General features: G+C 36.2%; 1 protein-coding gene across 2 annotated transcripts in view; it reads left to right on the top strand.

The window, feature by feature from the left end:
• Positions 1–19,913, top strand: part of TRDN (triadin) — a 416,769-nt gene that overhangs the window by 258,482 nt on the left and 138,374 nt on the right. For both annotated transcript variants that reach the window (XM_055114092.2, XM_057302585.2), the window contains exons 19-20: positions 2,063–2,089; positions 11,504–11,551. In XM_055114092.2, the coding sequence (XP_054970067.1) occupies positions 2,063–2,089; positions 11,504–11,551 (75 nt within the window). The remainder of the gene's footprint in view (positions 1–2,062; positions 2,090–11,503; positions 11,552–19,913) is intronic.

Here is a 19,913-nt window from a genome sequence, read left to right as displayed (position 1 = left end):
TCCGAATACTCATGTCCAGTGTTTATTAATGCTGTAGCCTCAAACAGGTGGTAAGGCAGCACCAGTAAAGGGTGGGGAATGCTTCCATCTCACAGTGTTTTTTCCAAGTTCTTGACATGGACATAACATCAATGCAGTTTTAGAAAATGAAAGCCAAATGTTACACCCTTGCTCCTCAATGTGTGTTCTGTGAACTAGCAGCAATAGAATCACCCAAAATGTTATTAGAAATGAAGGATTTTTGGCCCCACTCAAGACTTACTGAATCAGAGTCTGCAACTTCACAAGACCCTCAGTGAATTCATCTGTGCAGTATTTGCGAAGTACTCTTTCACAGTTTAGTGTAAAAGCAAAACAAAACAAGAACAAAATGCTTTTTGTAAATGCATTATACATTGCTTTGTTTTTAAAATATGGAATAATCACTTCCAGCAAATATTATCTCCTTATTCATAATCTTACTTAATAACATTTCCTGAGTGCTCAGGGGAGTTGCAGTGAGAGCAAAAGTAGATTTTGCCCAAAATATATTTACATTCTGATGAGAAAAAAAACTGATTGAGAGTCAAACAACTAGACAAGACAAATAAACCTATCAACAAAAACTAAAAGTGCAGTTGCTGTGGATACCAAATTATTGTCTTGAAGTTTTCTAGCATTTAACCTGCCCAATTAATCATTTCAAATGAAAATTTCTGAAACCATTTATATTTCCCTCATTTAAAACTATCACCTCTTGATTTTGCCTGGCTAACTCCTACTGAAGGAGCTTCACTGAGTTATTTAGTATTGTGTGTGTGTGTGTGTGTATGGGTGATCATAACCTTATGTAATACCTATCAGTCATTCTTCCCATTTCATTTTATTTAAATGGAAATAGCATCTGCTCAATCTTATTTAAAAAACCATGCAAAGGGGCCCAAATGTAGTCTCACCCTACCACAAACCACGGAAAACTACAGGTTTGAATCCACATTTATTATTCATTTTTAAAGATTATAAAATATCCTGAGACAGCCCAAATCTGTTTTAAGTGTCTGTCCAATTACTTCCCATAGCATCATTTTCTTACTTTTATAATATTTCATATGCTGTTAAAATCATATTATCTTTTCCCTTTTCTACCTTATATAGTCAGAAATTAGAAGAAGCCGACTGTTTTTTCTCTTTATTCCCAGAGCACCTATTGTAATGCCAGGACACATTGGGCGCTTGATGATGGCTTATTGAGTGAAGGAAGAAACACCAAATAGAATAATTACATTTTTATAAATTTAAAAACGGAAGACTTTAAAATAATTTACAAGATGCAATAATTGCACATTTCAGCATTTCATATTTTCACAGTATTTGACCTTTGGGAAGAAATGTTTTGTCTACTTTACAGAGAACACCCTGTTGGTTCAGAGTTGCATTTCCTCAAGCATAACACATCTTCTTACTTACGTATGTTAGAAGAACCTAAGATAGTGCGTGCATTATAGAAAGACAGAGAGACATACAGAATGACTATTGGTGTAGCCAGTTTTAAAAGTTTTAATAGTTAAATATTACTGTCTAATATTGAACCTGACAAAATACAATAAATTGCTTGAAATTATTATCTATTTTTTTCAGTGTGTGATTACAATGCAGCAACTTAGCAGTAACTAGCTGTAGTTCAAAAATTAAAACCATCAATTTGAATAATTTATGAAGTGAACTCATTCTTTTCACACTATTTTATAGACTTTGAGGAAAATGCATTTGCTTGTATATAAAAAAATGAGATCCTTGGATAATTAAAAATGGAGAGCAAGATGATTGGTTTGTGAATGAATATTCTGTGTTGGGAGAAGTATGAATAACAAACAATAGAATTCTATAATTCATGGAATATATTTGGATTATATCAGAAAAATGGCACAGTATTATATTTTCCTTTTCTCAGATCTTATTTTTCTTTAGCTTCCAATATTATACACACAATCTTTAAACAATTAAGATAACCTTAAAATTATTTTGGAAAGAGATAAGCAGATTTGTAATTACTGTTGACCTTATTATTTCTTGTCATTAACAGTTCCAAGTGAAAAACAAGTAAAAGCAAGTATGTTGAACAAAATTTTTAAAGAAGAGCATATTTGGGCAGCTTGCTCATTTGAATTTTCTGCTATAGACTATGCTAATGCTAATTTTGAGAATGGCTTACCAGCTTTTTGGTATGATTATTTGTTGTGCTGAATATGCAATATTACTTATCCCTGTCTTTTCCGTGAATTCATTCTTATTAAAATTTATCTATAGAGCTTTCATTTGTTAATTTGGCCACATCATAACCCCTTTGTGAAGTGTTACATTTTTATTTCTCATTTTGCAGTAGAATAAGTGAACTCTTCAGTACACATCAGACTGAATTATCCTAAAGATTAATCAGTTGATCAAACCAGTAGGCAACCTAATTTGTCTACTATGAATATCCTGTCTCTAATGAAAGGTAGCCCCTCAACATTTTCTTAACCATTGCTCTTGGAATGTGACAATTCCCTTTTAAGGTTTCTATTCTTGGATTATGAAGTATTAACTGATAACCATAACATACTGTGGCATTTGCAGCAATGGTAACTTTGACAATATGCTTAGGAAAAAATGCTGAGAAATTGTTGATATTTCTTAGTTTGATGAAGTAACTGACTGTTATTAATAAAAGTTATTTTAAGCATAATGGAAAATATTTTGCCTTAGGAAGAAATACATAAGCTTTGTATAAAGGATTTAAGTCAGTCCTCAGTTCTATGCATGACATCAATGTGCTTATATATTTTTTGAGAGGTTAGAGGTAAACAAGTACTGGTGATGCTACTAATACATAAAACAAATGCCTGTTATTTAGTGCTGAGGGTTTTTTTTGTTTGTTTTTTTGTTTTTGTTTTTGTTTTTTTGATGGAGTCTTTCTCTGTCACCAGGCTGGAGTGCAGCGGTGTGATCTTGGCTCACTGCACCTCCGCCTCCTGGGTTCAAGCGATTCTCCTGCCTAAGCCTCCCGAGTAGTTTTTGAGACATATTATGTCAGTAGATACATCAGATAAAAATTGAAAAATATATTGAGTAGCTTGATAGGAATGTCTTTTTTTTAAAAAAAGTTACAGTTTGAAGTATACACATAGACATTGAGAACTTTACAAGAGAGGTTTAACATGAGTCTAAAATTCCATTTATATTTCCATGAAAAATTTTAGTTAAATGTAAAGCTGATTGGAACTCTATATTATGGAGTCTTTGCTATGCTGATACTTAGTCTGTAGAAATGCTTAATCAAGAAAATATATCAAACAAATCTGATAATTTTGTAGCACTGGGAGAGAGCTTTAGATTGAAGATTGCTCTGAAAATGAAAATCTTCTTCCTAGAAAAATGTGACATATAGATAAAAATATTCATTTGCAATAAAAAAATCTGTAAGTTCTGCTATCTATGAAACAGACTATCCAATCAGGTTTTGAAGAGATCAGCATATTTTGCAGGAAATTAGCAAATTAGCTTGCCAAATCATCTTAAACACAATATAAGTTTCATAAGAGTTAATATTCTACTCCCTATGTGGTTGAGAGATTTGCACTTGACATGGCCATTATCCTTCAACACAAAAATTAATTTGACATAATTCACAAACTGCTTAAATTATCTGATAACAAGGTGACCAGCCATTTTCCCAACTAAAAATGTATTTTGGCATTGAAGTCATACAGCAGGAGAATTTTTACTCAGCTGCTACATACAGCAGGCTACTTATAAAGTTAATGCCTAAAATGAAAATTACATATCATTATAGATACCATTGAAAAGCCTTTAAATTATCCATATAGTATGGTGCACATAGTTTTCTGTATATAACCTGCACATTTGGGATATGATTTTACAGTATGTTAAGTTGTGAGGTCAAATGAGAATGATAGAGATAGATGATTTAACATAAACTATGTATTTATGTGATGCAATTCCATAATGTTGAATTTAAAGGGATAGATGAGATTGACAGGGTTAAAGTCAGTCCAAGAAAAAAGTAAAAGGGGATTTGTCATTAAGACTGGATTAAAGGCCATAACTGGAAAGTGGATTGAGTTTGTAGTATGGGATTGTTTACTCTAGGTCCTGAGGAAACACCCGAAATCACTGTAGGAAAAATACTGGAGGACATGGACAAGCTTGGGACGTTACATCCCCTTCAGAATAGAGCATATATTAGTCCCTTTTCATGCTGCTGATAAAGACATATCCCACACTGGGCAATTTACCAAAGAAAGAGGTTTAATGAACTGACAGCCCCACATGGCCAGGGAGGCCTCACAATAATAGTGTAAGGCAAGGAGGAGCAAGTCACATCTTACATGGATGGTTGCAGGCAAAAAGAGAGCTTGTGTGAGAGAACTCCCATTTTTAAAACCATCAGCTCTTGTGAGACTTATTCACTATCACGAGAACAGCATAGGGAAGACTTGCCCCCATGATTCAATTACCTCCCACTGGGTCCCTTCCACAATGTGTGGGAATTGAAGATGAGATTCAGGTGGGGACACAGCCAAACCATATCATAGAGTCTCATAGTAACATGAGCTTCAAGAAAATGAAAACCTTTCAGATTACTGGTGCGATGCTAAAGAAGAGCACTCCATGCTTCCACATCGAAAGTTATGTGTCAAGGTGTGGTGTGGATGAAGAAAGTGTACCTTGGGCTAGGCAGGGATGCTGAAACTAGACTGACAATTTCTGCAAGTCAGCAAAGACTCCTTTATTCATCATAGTGTGAGCAAAAATACCTCAACACACCCACCTCCCCTACCTACATTCCCCTGCATGTGCCTCTCCACACATTGGATAGCAACACAGAGGTTGACAATAAAATTAGTCATTTCCAAGCATGAAGAGGACACAAGTAGATGTGTAGACTGTAGAGTGCTTCATGGCTTTAACACTGTATATATGGTGAATCTTCAAGAAGAACTATAGTAGACATTGTTTACCAAATATATGTGACCACATCACCCCTTTCTCTTTCAATGATCACATCAAGGATCACTATTTTTCAGAACCTTGGGTAGCACTGTCCCAGGTCACTTTATTCCACCTCAAAGACCTAAGGGCTGGGATCATGTATTCCATATGCATGGTCAGCCAGCCAGTAGTCAGTTTGAATTTTGAGGAAAATAGCCACCAAAGCCCAGGATAAAGCCAAAATATAGTCATTTTTAGCTCTGGATCTAATAATCAGGCATTTTTAACTCCTTGATTTTAGCATTGCACAGATTGGGTGTTATGTTCAGCCACCGAGCCTGACTATATTTATCTCCTTAACCACACTTCAGTGTCTAAATGTGAGTCAGATATCTATCATCTAATCTACTAATATATGTCAAGATCATTTAGGAGACATCTGTATGCAGAATTTAAAAGTAAAGTCCCATTGAATTTATTCAGCTATGTATGTTAGAAGAATATTTGGAGACAACTGCTTTTAATAAAATTGCATGTTTTTTTTTTTTGACTCAGTTTAAGTACTCTGGCATGGAAATGGCAAAAGTCTCTGGGAAGATCTATAGGCCTGAACCAGCATGCTTGATATAAAATGAGTTGTCTCTAGACCACACACTGCATGCCAAATATAATCTTGGTTGATCTATGTATGATCTTAGTCAGTTAGAACAGTCTTGGTGTACTATATTGTCCCAGAATAATTATTACTTGCACCTCTTTTCACTTGCTCGATTTTGTATAATATATTATATAATTACTAATAGTATCACAGCTGCTGCTGCCAGAATATATTCAAAACAGCACTCATACAGCACTAGAGTGATGATTTTATGAGGTTTAAGTACCAGGAAAGGTAAGATGTGAGAGACCTGGGACTGCCTTAGGTGGTAGGGTAAGGCATGCTTCTTGTTTAAAACTATGTGTAAAGATGAGGTTGGTGTCCTGAGTGCCAGCCCCAAACTGAAAATGCCATGGTTCAGAGTCCAAGAATGTTCATCAAGGTTGACACAAAGAGCTAGACTGATGAATACTGACAGAAGTAAAATCTAGGTTCAATTAAGACATGAAGAGGTAGGGGAGAAAGGGACAGGATTTCAAATGGGAAACCAGAAATAAATTTTAGTATTTAAAAGTGACATAATGAACACAGCAACATGGCACTATAAAGCATGGCTATTGAGATCAGGACTATGTGTCCTAAGTGTTAGTAATAAAGCAGTCCCCAGATATTGTATTATAAAGGGTAGAATGGTATTGGTGTAGATATAAACAAATTTCCCAATAGGACGGAAAAAAAGAGACTTAAAATACATCACACTTGGGCAAAGATCTGACATAAGAAAAAGCAGCCATTTCAGAAAGTCAGAGTGTGGATAGATTATTTTTAAATGTTGCTGATATAGCTGGTATTCAATACAAAAATATAATTTATTCTTATTTCATACAGTTCTAAAATATCAGTTCCAAATGGTTCAAGAACTTAAATACTAAAGGCAAAACATGGCATAGTTTCTTTTAACCTAGGAAAATATACAGTTTCTTGAAATATGGGAGGATTTGAAAAACTAGATGTTCAAAATTCTAGTCATACATTTAATAGCTGACATTTTATTGTATTAAAATTATGATCTTCAATTTATCAATAAATGTAATAAAGAAAGATAATGGACAAGCCACAAACTTGTAAAAATACTTGTAATATATTTAAATAGCAAGAGATTAATAGCAAAAAATAGATGAACAACTCCAAAAATTAAAAAAAAAAGACAAAGACCTTGATAGACAATGGGCAGAAAAAAAAATGGGCACTAGATATAAGACTGCATTAAAAAAAGAAAAAATGCAAATGTTCTATAAACGTATCAAAAGATGTTCAACCTCTAAGTAATAACGGAATTGTACTTAAAAGTACAAGATAGTATTTTACATGAGACTAAATTTTCAAAATTAGGGAATAGGCTTATTCTGGTGATGGTAGTGATACGGAGCAAAAGAAACTCTCACATATGCTGCTGATGTGAATGCAGAATTTAGGGAGAAAAATGTGTCATTTATCTAGGGTACATGCCTAGCAATTTCACTTCTATGAAAATTATTGCACATGTGCAAAAGGAGACACATGTGCAGGAATGTTCATAGCAGAATTATTTAGAAAACACAAAACTGGTTGTGACCTAGTGTCCACTGGCAGGAGAATAAATCCATAGTTTGTAGACCAAACATTGGAATGCTAGACAGCAGTTAAAGTTAATCAACTACAGCTACTCATATCAACATAGTTATACACAAATTAAATAATACAATTTAATTTATATAACACTAAATATTATAATGTAATTTAATTTATATAAAATTATCTTACCTTTATTTAGAGACAAATACATGTAATAAAAACCCATATAGAAAAATAAGGAAATAATTATTACAAAATATAGAACAACTGTAACTTTGAGATAGAGAAGCATGCAGTGCTAGTAGGAAAAGTAAGAAGTTTCAAAGGCCTTGGCGATATTCTATTTCTTAGGTGTGCAGGAGGTTACAAAGGTGAACATTCTTTATTGCTATTCATTAGAATGTACACAAATGTTATATGCCTTCTGTTTATATGATATCTTTCACAATAAAACAGGTTTAAAAAACAGAGAGTGAGAGGATAGAAGTGGTGACATTGAGTGTAGCAGCTCTATGCAGAGAGAAGAGGTAGCTGAAAATGTCATATAGAATTGAAGGATGTGGTTGTCTGTGTCTCTAAAGAGTGACATGAGACATTGTGAAAGCATCAGTGAAGGAGAAAACTGATGAGGGAGCAGATCGAAGCAATACTGGCAAGAACAAAGGCCTTAACTTGGCAAAAGGAGATGGGATCCAGAAAAAAATATGGAAGGATTGGTACTAAAAAGGGGCAGGAACTGATCACCTTTTGGAACTGGAAAGAAAAATGGATGAGTATGTGCTGGTGTGGTAGTGGAACAGTGATGTAATTTAGTCTGCCCCTATGTTCTCTATGAATTTCTCAACAGCAGCTTACTTTTATGTTGTAGGATGTTTAAGGAGGGAAGAGAATATTTTCAACTTTTGTTAAGAGTATGAGAAAGCAACTTTATTGGGTCTGTGGTAATATTACTGGCCAGTGCTAAGTGATCTCATAAATGTGATCCACATTTGAAGTGAGGTCTGCTGCAGGGTGGGGGTCTTCCTTCAGCTTCGATGACTGCTCAGGTGGTAGGCATAAAGTACATTTGGTGTTTTGGCAGACATAGTGGGTTGATTTATGCCTCCCACCAAAAGATATGTTGAAGCTCTACCCTGGTACCTATGAATGTGACCGATTTTGAAATAGGGTCTTCATAGATATACTCAAGTTAAGATGAGGTCATGCTGGATTAGGGTGGGCCCTCAATCTGATGACTGGTATCCTTAAAAGAAGAGGAAATTTGGGACACACAGATGCATACAGAAGACTGCCACATGAACATAAAAGCAGAAATTGCAGTGACGCAGCTTCAAGCCAAGGAATGCCAAGGGTTCCTGGCAACTAGCAGACTCTAGGAGGAGGCAAGGAAGGATTCTTCCCAAGATCCTTTAGAGGGAGCTTTCTAGGGTCCTGCCAATGCCTGAATTTTGGACTTCCAGCCTCTAGAACTGTGGAAAAATGTATTTGTTTTGTATTTATCTACCCAATAGTTTTAAGGCAGTCCTAGGAAATTAATACAGCAGATGACTATAACAACAGAAAATACGTGGGCGATTTAACTATGGCTCATTTATGCATAAGCTTGGTAAGAAGTAAAGTGAGGATATGAGGAAAATCTTGAAAAATGAGAAAGTGGCAAGAACAAGGAATGGAAGTATTAATGGGATCAGATACCATATAATGGGAGTTCTTGTGTAAGTGAGCTCTAAAGAGAAAAAATGGTGCCAAAGAATATAATTTTTAAAATCAAAATTCTGGCAGTAAAGGAAAATTCTGAGGGTACAAATATAGTTGGAAATTGCCAGAGAAGTGGGGTTTCTAGTTTTCTGAATTGAGGAGGCCAAGGAGGTCAGAGATCATGTAATTGTATGAGTTGTGTATATCAGTGACTCCCAACCCTGGCAAAATGTTAGAGTATCCTGGAAATCTTAAAAATATACCAATACTCAGGGCTCACGCCAGACTCATTAACTTAGAATCTCAAAGCTCTGTTGCCCACTCCAGATATCTGAATATCATAGGCTTAGAAAAACTCCCCAGCTTATTCTAAGGTGCAGACAGGGTTAAGAATGATTCTTAATAATATTCATAGTAGTAGTAGAGCAGATGATAACTGTGTGCAAAAATAGTCAATGAATGTCAGGATAGGCCACAAGACTGGTTGATGACAACAATGAAGAGGAGTAGAGACTGGTGCAACCTAATAGCGTGTACTTCAAAAGAACTGGGGTTTGGAGGAAGCAAGGAGATAATCTATGAAGAGTAATGAGAAACAAAGAGGATATAAATATGCATTACTTCTATACACCTTGGTATGTGGAGGATGGAAAAACAAGCATTCTCCATTTTAGAAGACTACCATTAGGAGGGGATACAGTGGCCTTAGTGAGCTAGGATTTGATTAAAGGAAGAAAGTAAAATGAACATTCTGAGAAGAGGCTGAAGATACAGGAGTGAGTGCTGCTGATGGACAGAGGACACAGAGGAAGGGATTTGGAAGTATGTCAGCTTCTAGGAGAAATACAGAGCCATATGGACTCTGTTTTCTGCTAGAAGGCTGAAACTCATGGTAGTAACTGAGGTAAGTAGGGAGGGGGACTCACACTAGGAATAGTCTTGACTGATTCATAGGGGAAATTTGGTAATCAGTTTCCAGAGTGCGGTCCAAATCAGGAGCCTAAACATCCCCTGGGAACTGGTTAGAAATGCAGGTTCTCAGAATATGCCTCCGACATACTGAATCAGACCTTTTGCGCTCAGCATCTGTTTCAATAGCCCTCCAGCGTGAAACTGATGCATGCTTAAGTTTAAGAGCCATTGATCTAAAGTCTTTACCTGGAAGGTATAAAACAGCCAGGAGTCTGTTCAGTCTTGAAGCTCAGGGTATTGAGATAGCTCTAAGAAGAGGTTATTTATGTCACTTCTTGCCTGGGTTTAAATTGTGACTCTTGGGGCATCTATCATTGTGGAATTAAAACCTGAAAGTGACATGAAGATCTCCTTCTGATGTCTGATGTCTTTCAAAAGCCGGGTTTTGTGGCACAGAGAGGATGAGGGGTGTAAAGGCTCGCCTTGTTTGATTTGGTTATTCTCAGAGTATCAGTGCTGAGCATATATGGGTGAAGGGTGATACAAACAAATACCAATAAGAATAAAAATAAGAATATATATGACCAAGGGGAACAACCCCAACTAATCAAAAGTTTATAAAATGAGGAAATAAGACTTCGTGAAAATTCATGAGCTTATTATTATGATTATGATTATTATTTTATTTTCCTGTGGACTAGAGAAAACTTTGACTTTAACTAGCTTAGATTTGTGGTCCAATACTCTGTCCTAGCCCCAACAGTTCAGATTATGACTTCAGGGCAGCTCTCCTGTCTTCCACTCTAAGTATTTAGAGAAACCAAAAGGCCACTTTTTGTCATTTTATTCTCTTTGTCTCTCTTGAAGAAACATTCAAATGAAATTTTCTATAATATTACAGCTAATCTTTTACAGTGTAAAACTAATTCATTGAGGTCAAATATTGTTTGCTTGCAATCAGTATTAAACAACTTTTAGCAGACTCAACCATGATTAAAAGCTAAACAAAGAAGCCCTTTTAAATGCTCTTCTCTATAATTCATATGTAACTTAAAATTTGTAGACTATGGCCGGGCGTGGTGGCTCATGCCTGTAATCCCAGCACTTTGGGAGGCTGAGGCGGGCGCATCACCTGAGGTCAGGAGTTCGAGACCAGCCTGGCCAACATGGTGAAACCCCGTCTCTACTAAAAATACAAAAATTAGCCGGGCATGGTGGCGGGCGGTTGTAGTCCCAGCTACTCGGGAGGCTGGGGCAGGGGAATTGCTTGAACCTGGGAGGGAGAGGTTGCAGTGAGTTGAGATTGCGCCACTGCATTCCAGCCTGGGCAACAAGAGCCAATCTCCGTTTAAAAAAAAAAAAAAAAAACTGTAGACTAATAAATTAGTATCCCATTGTATTGAATGTGGCCTTAATTTTAAGAATTATTGATCTAAAGTCTATGGAATAGGCCACGTTCTTTCATGGTCACTACCTACATTTTTAAGATAATAGAGTTGCACCTTGGAAGACAATTTCTTTATTGCTATTTAAGGAACTTTATTAATTGAAAAAATCATATAAGCGCTTTGTATTTTGGCTTTCTCTACAGCTTGCTTTGCTCTCGTGTGCAACATACATTTTATCTTTAATTTTATTCTCAGTAGTATAAGATGTGAATTTGGCATCACTAATATCCACTTCTCATTCCTTTAATATCTGAACTTGCAGAAACTGAACGAGCCAAAGAGGAGATTGGTGCAGTTTCAAGTAAAAAAGGTAAATGCAGCTTAAAGATAAAGATGTCATAACTATAACTTATTTCTGCTAAGGTTTCTAACAATGTATTGTTTTGTGCTTAGAGAAGAGCTCTATTTATTGATTTTACTAGTTCGTTGATATAGAAACAAACCTATTTTGCACAAGATTTTATCATTACTGTTCTAAAGCCTATAGTTTTATTCCTTTAGGACCATAAATTAAAGCTAGTTATGCTAGTCAAATTGCAAGTTAATTTTTAAAAATTATAGAAATGTAACTGTTTAAACTCCATAGGATCCCCATCATCTGGAGAGCATTCTAGTGCAACATACTGCCTTAAGAGATTAGGAATCGAACAAATGAAACTTTAACTAAAAGTACTCACATGAACAAGATTCACTTTGTTCAAGACTACTATAAAATTATGAAATGTATTAGATGAGATGCTGACTTGGAGACATTTTGCTTTAAGAAATATATTGGGAAGTCTGAAATGAAGTCAATAATGTAGCCAATGTCTTTGGAAGTATATCAAGAGACAATTTAATAAGCCTATCCTCAACATACACTTATGCATACACACACACAAACCTGCACACATACCCTTACACACATACTCCACTAAAACCACTTCTCCTAAAAGACTAATTTATTGCACATGCTTTATAAAGAAAACATATAACAGGATTGTAGGGAGATATAAAATATATATGACACATATTCACATACTTAATCCCAAACAATGTATACATATGAATATAAATGCATACAGGAATGAAACTAAATATCTAATATAAATTTGTTTATTGATAAATACAATATAAATTAATGTGAGCTACTCTATAAATTAATTTATTGATTATTTTATATATATATATATCTCTAAAGGAAAGCAACAAAAATTAGATAGTGAATTCTTTAAGAAAAATATGAACTGTATTTGCAGGCAATAATTAGAAGCAATTAAGTTATTGAAATTAATAGATGCTCTCTTTCAAATACAGCTCTATTCTGAATTTACAGCACATAGGGCTAAAATCTGTTTCCTAGTCATTTCTTTTTCTTATAATCTAATATTTGTGATGTCAATTTTTAGCTAGGTGATCATGATACATCTCTCATTGACATCATTTGTACTATAAATGGCAGAGTAATTCATTTATCAGAAGTTATTGTTAATGTGGTGTCATATTCTGGAATTGACATTGCTCATTAGTATTAAGTGAAATGTGAGTTAAACTTGTTTGCTTCAAAATGAGTAATTGTAGTAACAAGAAAAAACTGAGTCTTAATATAGTGTCAGAGAAAATCACTAACCTAGACATAGATACAGAGTTCATGGGCCCAGTAAGTGGACTTAAGGCCAAGGCACTGATTTATGTTGAAAGGACAAAAGTGTGGCCAACTTATGTTCAAAAATTAGACAAAGCTAAAAGCAACAAGATGTCCAAACAGCAGAAGATAGGTTTCTTTTGGAGTGAGATTTTATTTTTATTATTTTTTAATTTTTTGAGACAGTCTTGCTCTGTCACCAGGCTGGAGTGCAGTGGCACGATCTCGGCTCACTGCAACCTCCGCCTCCCAGGTTCAAGCAATTCTCAAGCAATTCTCTTGCCTCAGCCTCCTGAGTAGCTGGGACTACAGGCACGCACCATCACGCCCAGCTAATTTTTGTATTTTTAGTACAGACAGGGTTTCACTATGTTGGCCAGGGTGGTCTTGATCTCTTGACATTGTGATATGCCCGCCTCAGCCTCTCAAAGTGTTGGAATTACAGGCGTGAGCCACCACGCCCGACTGGAATTAGATTTTATATACAGAGCCTTAGTGAATCCATGTTTGTGGAAGACAGTCTTGAGACACAGTTAAGAAGCAAAGGTTGAACTCCTGGTAGCTGATCCATAGACTCTGCGCTCTGCATCAGTGGGAGCCTGGATATTGTTAGAAGAAAACCCTTGACCAAATTATATTTAACACAGTTTAACTGAGCAAAAAATGATTCATGAATTGGGCAGCTTCCTGAGCCAGAGTAGGCTCAGAGAAACTTCAGCAAAGCCCCGTAGTGGAAGGATTTATGGACAGAACAAGGAACATGACATACAGAAAAAGAAAGTGAGATACAGAAACAGCTAGATTGGTTACAGCTTGACCTTTGCCTCTTTTGGACACAGTTTGAACAGCTGGTTCCCTTTGGTTGGCCAAAACTTGGTAATTAGCACAAGAGTAGATTACAGCCTGTTTCTACCTCCATTTGGGTTCACTATGTACAGAGACACCTCTACGCCAAACTCAAAATATGTAAGGAGGCAACTTCAGGCTAGGCTTGATTGAACAGTATTTAGGGTAGAAATATAAGCTCACATAATATGGGGTTGAATCAGGACAAATTGGAGTTAGCAGATAGACAGAATTGAAATTGAACCATCAATTAGTGAACTCACCAGAGTCCTCAACTAAGAATGGTCACTGAGTTTATAGAGTATGACCAAACATTTTGGTTGGGGTTAAGTAGACTTGCTTGTCAGGCTTAGAGGGAAGTGAAAGGAAATAAATTATCTATCTATTCGCATACATTATTGACATCAACTACTTTGCTTCTAGTTGGTCATAGATCTCATACCCCAATTCTCAATTTAAATATAATTCTACATATTGAGTTTATTTGCAACTACAGCACGAACAGAAATAAGTGTCCTTTTCAAAGCAACCATAGTTGTTTTGAAACTCATGAAGGGTTTTACCAATTTGACAAATTACAAACAAAAATCAAAGGATACTTTTCTCATTTGTCAAGTAACTTGTTCATCTCCTACCTCTCACTGACAATCAGCCGTGCATGAAAAAATATATTGTTCTCATCATGTATTTACTACCCAATCCCCAAATTCCACAATACTTAGCATACTTTACAACTGGTCCACCTCTAGCCTTTCACATGTGAGTAGAATAAGCAAGTATTTTTTTTTGTTTTTAAGATATTACAAAACTGTTCTAAATTGAGGCTTAAACTAGGAACTGTGTGCAATGTTAAGTGGAAATTACTAATTTTGTAATTGTTTTAAAGTTTTTGAAGATGAATAATAATTTAATATTTTAAGGTGTTCACTGTAATGTGTCAATTTATCTGCAGCATAAATTGTCTTATCTTAAGCCTACTTTTAAGTCATATTTTATTTGGAGATACATAGTATTTAATTATTAATATGATAGCAGCTTGCTAATTTATATCTGATTTTCACCTTGCAGTTTTCTAATCATTTTCATATTTACTCACCATATATTTGTGGATTATACATTATATGAAAAATCGAGAAAAATTTTAAATGTAATATTGTTCTTGAGCAATTTAAAATACTAAAAGTAGATGAACCTTTATTAAGTCACTAAGCTGGCCTGAAGTTTTACTGTCAATGAAAGTTTTTTGTATTACCGTATTTCAAGGTTGAAAGCCATCAGGGTAGAGATATAAATACAGGTAAAGTTCTACGGAAGTTTGAAAATTAATCTTACCTGGGGAAAAGACAATGTTTACGACAGAAGATGACTTTAGAGTTAAGCCTTAAATAAGAGATGGGGTTTTGCTATGTAAATGAGTTAGAAAAAAATATCCTGGGCATAGATTTCAGAGCAAGGCAAAGTGATACAAATTTGTAGTATGTATATGAGGAACAGTAATTATCTCAAGACCATTGTAGGAATTAATATAACCTGGGCTAATAATGCCATAAAAGGCCTTATTTTAAAATTGGACTTTATTCCATGGGCAATTAGGGAGGTGATGAAAAATTGTAAGTCTGTAAATAACACTCAAACATATGCTTTAGGAAGAGTAACTCATAAAGGAAAATTTTGAAATAGGCAGATTAGAAAGATTCTCAACAATGCAGTGAAAAGTGTTAGGACCTGGACTAGGGCATTAGTTATGAGACTGGAAGAGAGAGAGATTATGTTAGCACTAATAAAGAAGTAGATTCAGTGGAATTTCACAACTGATGATAAGCTTTGGGAGGGAAGAAAAGAAAAATAATTTAATGACAATAGCGTTCTTCAGACTGGCTGCTAGAAGAATATTGTTAATATTCTTAATAACAATGAAAAAGAAAAGCGAAAGACTTTGGAGAGATAAGGCAAGATTAATTTTACATAAATTTAAGTCAAAGTGCTAGTAGCACATGAAGGTAGCATCACATAGGTGGTTCTAGAAGTAAAACTAGAGCTCCAGACAATGATAGGCTGGAGATGTATACATTGCTGCCCTTTGCATGGAGGTAATTGAGCTTGTCTGGTCATGATGAGATAAGGTAACATTTACATTTGCATTTGTTTGGGGAAAGAACAAGGAAAATCAAAGATAAAAGCAGACTAAAATAACTTCAGTAACTGCAGAAAAAAAAACTTTCAATAGGAAGGTAATGGTCATGGGATTTGTCAGGTACATAATATATTAATAATTTTCAATACAGAATTTTCAGGGGAGTGACATCCAAAAACCCTAAAGGGTGACAAATTGAATGAGGAAAGAGGGAGTGAAGTATATGAGAAATGATGATGAAAATAGTTGGCTGGGAATAAAAAATAGGATAGTAGCTGGTGTTTTTATTTAACCCATATCCATCTCTCTCTCTCTCTTTTTTTTTTAATTATACTTTAAGTTCTGGGGTACATGTGCAAAACGTGAAGTTTTGTTACATGGGTATACACGTGCCATGGTGGTTTGCTGAACCCATCAACCCGTCATCTACATTAGGTATTTCTCCTAATGCTATCCCTCCCTTTGCCCCCCACCCACCGACAGGCCCCGGTGTGTGATGTTCCCCTCCCTGTTCTCATTGTTCAACTCCCACTTATGTGTGAGAACATGCAATGTTGGTTTTCTGTTCTTGTGTTAGTTTGCTGAGAATGATGGTTTCCACTTTCATCCATGTCCCTGCAAAGGACATGAACTCATCGTTTTTTTATGGCTGCATAGTATTCTATGGTGTTCAACCATTGTGGAAGACAGTGTGGCAATTCCTCAAGGATCTAGAACCAGAAATACTGTTTGACCCGGCAATCCTATTACTGGGTATATATACCTAAAGGATTATAAATCATTCTACTATAAAGACACATGCACACGTATGTTTATTGCGGCACTATTCACAATAGCAAAGACTTGGAACCAACCCAAATGCCCATCAATGATAGACTGGATAAAGAAAATGTGGTACATATCCATCTCTCTTTTAATCTCAGAGGTAGTGTTTCTCCTCTTCAGGACCAGTTTCTCCAGTTTTTCCTTCCAAATCAGTCATCCATCCCATTTTGTGGCATCCTTCTCTTTCTTGTTACTGGCATTGTTCCTCATCTTGGAAATGTTTTCTCTCTGATTCAAAATTACTTCTTTTCCTTGATTTACACCTCTCTCTCTCTCCCTGTCTCTCTCTCTCTGTCTCTGTCTCTCTCTCTCTCTTTCTCTCTGTCTCTCTACCACTTTATCTCCTTCCCATGTCAGCCAGCTTTCTGAATGCTGGAGTCCTAGCGCTGCCTCTGGCCTTCCACAAAGACTAAGCTCCTGTCCCTACCATGCCACTGAAGCTCCAGCCAATGCTGATGACATCATCATTGCTAAGCCAACAGAATGCTTCCATCCTTATGTTACTAGATTTCTCAGTTGCATTTATCACTTTGTCTCTTCTCCAAACTTCTCTGTTGTTAGGCTACCATGACAATATAGTCCCCTGGTTCTCTCCATATGGCTGGCCTTTATTTCTGGCTTCTTTGTGTTTTTTTTCATCTGTTGCCTCGTGATTGTTGGTGTTCCTCATAATTCATTATTAATCCTCTGAACTTCTCATTCTGTACCATTTCCTTTTGAGATATATCTGCTCTCAAAGTTGAAACTCTGCCCTATATCATGAAGTTTTTTCAATCCTGTGTCCCCATCTCAGAATTTTTTAATGAATTTCAGGCTTGTATATTCAGCTGCCCAATAAATATCTTCAAATTCACCTTCACAATAGCTAACGCATGCTGGGCTTAATACCTAGGTGATAGGTTGATAGGTACAGCAAACCACCATGGCACACGTTTACCTATGTAACAAACCTGCGCTTCCTGCACTTGTACCCCAGAACTTAAAATAAAAAAAAATTTTTTTTTTAAATTCCCCTTCACGGCCAGACGCAGTGGCTCATGCCTGTAATCCCAGCACTTTGGGAGGCTGAGATGGGTGGATCATGAGGTCAGGAGATCGAGACCATCCTGGCTAACACGGTGAAACCCCGTCTCTACTAAAAATACGAAAAATTAGCCAGGCGTGGTGGCAGGTGCCTGTAATCCCAGCTACTCGGGAGGCTGAGACAGGAGAATGGCGTGAACCCAGGAGGCGGAGCTTGCAGTGAGCCGAGATCCGGCCACTGCACTCCAGCCTGGGCGACAGAGCGAGGCTCTGTCTCAAACAAACAAACAAAAAAATCCCCTTCACATTCAACCTTTCTTAACCTAAACTCCTCATTTTCTCTTTCCAACTTACTGTTTCTTGAGCATATTTTCTCTTATTTGTAGCCATTACTACCATACTAATTCAAGCCTTCATTGTCTTCTACCAGAACCACTGAAATAACCTCATGCTGCCCTCATGTTTTTATTTTTATTCTGCTAATATTCATCTAGTAGAACATCCCAATAGCCACAATAATTTAGTAAAACCACAAAACTGAATAAGCCACTTAAAATTTAATACTCTGTTCCCCTGTTTTCCATAAGATAAAATCCAAGCTTGTTAAAATGGCATATAGAGTGCCCCAAGAACTGGCTCCTATATCCTTTTCCAACTTCATCTTTAGACATGCCTTGTTTTCTATGCTACAACAATCCTATAATGCTATGTTCATAATTCCGACTATGTTAGAAGACTCTAGGAAGATTGGAGCAGGAAGTGATAGCCTTGTGAACAGATTAAGTAGTTAACATCACCTGAGAATTGACGAGAAACCTCTGTTTCCACTTTCCACCATAATATGTATCCGGAGACTAAATTGATGCAATATTTTTTCTTTCATAATTAGTGATTTATTCCAATGTTTCAGTCAATGACCTCTCGGGGCAGTACCTGTAAAATCTGAATAGATCATGGACAGTTCTTATATTTTTGGAAATAATAGCATTCTATCTTTGGAAATAATAGTTTATCATGCTATGGCTGTAGGTCTACCCCTCCGAAGTAATATGTGTCATATGAGGGACACTTCAAAGGGCACAATATTTTCTTACCACTCCTCACTTCCTCACCACTGTTCTAGCATACTTCTCCTCCAGGTAAGTCTCACTTCTTCATTTAAAAGTACCTACTAGGCTGGGCGCGGTGGCTCACGCCTGTAATCCCAGTGCTTTGGGAGGCCGAGGCAAGTGGATCACCTGAGGTCAGGAGTTCGAGACCAGCCTGACCAACATGGTGAAACCCTGTCTCTACTAAAACAAACAAAACAAAACAAATACAAAAAATTAGCCAGGCATGGTGGCGGGCGCCTATAATCCCAGCTACTCAGGAGGCTGAGGCAGGAGAATCGCTTGAACCGAGAAGGCAGAGGTTGCAGTGAGCCAAGATTGCACCATTACACTCCAGCCTGGGTGAGAAATGCAAAACTCCATAAAAAAAAAAAAAGTACCTGCTAATACTGCTAATAAAGGGCATACATCCGAGCCCCCATGGGTGATACGGAGAAAAAAAGGAGGGATGTCAATTGTATTGGAGAATTGGGTGCTGAAGGAAAATTGTAGGGAAGAATAGTGAAATAAAAGCCTAAAACTACATAAAACCAACGTCTCAGCTCCCAGTTTAGCTAAAGAATAGCCCTAATCTGGGCATTACATACCAAGTGTGTTAGCTGCTTTGTCTCCTTTACATTAGTTTTGATTTCTGAAGTAGTGAAATAAGAATCTATTTTTTTTTCTAAAATACGCTTCTACAAAGGTAGAAAAAAGAGAGTTTCTTCACTCAGCACTAAAGGATATTCCAGATATCTTGTGGTATAGAAAGAGAAATTGATGACGGTCTTCTTTTGACTCCAAACAGTTAAAAAATTCGCTTACTTTGATGAGCTGTTTATTTCTAATGTTTGCTCTTCATAGAATTAGAATTGATGAATTTTACATTAGAACCAGAAATGAAAGGATCAACATTTTATGTGAAATGTCATCTTTTCTGTATAGATAATCAGCATTTCCAGTGACCTTTTCTGAGCAACAAAAAACATAGCACTTTAAGGGATTAGCCTTCTCTATTTAATATGTGTGCCAGAAATTATGAACCCATCGTTGAAAGGAAAAGTTGGTCTTTATATGTAAGTCACACTTCAGTTGTTGTCTGAGACATTTACCCTTCAGGGGATTCAATTAA

This window comes from Pan paniscus, chromosome 5, assembly GCF_029289425.2.
Source record: "Pan paniscus chromosome 5, NHGRI_mPanPan1-v2.0_pri, whole genome shotgun sequence".
Taxonomy (NCBI): Eukaryota; Metazoa; Chordata; class Mammalia; order Primates; family Hominidae; genus Pan; species Pan paniscus.
Note: the sequence above shows the minus strand (reverse complement) of the source record. Positions and strands in the feature narration are given on the sequence as shown.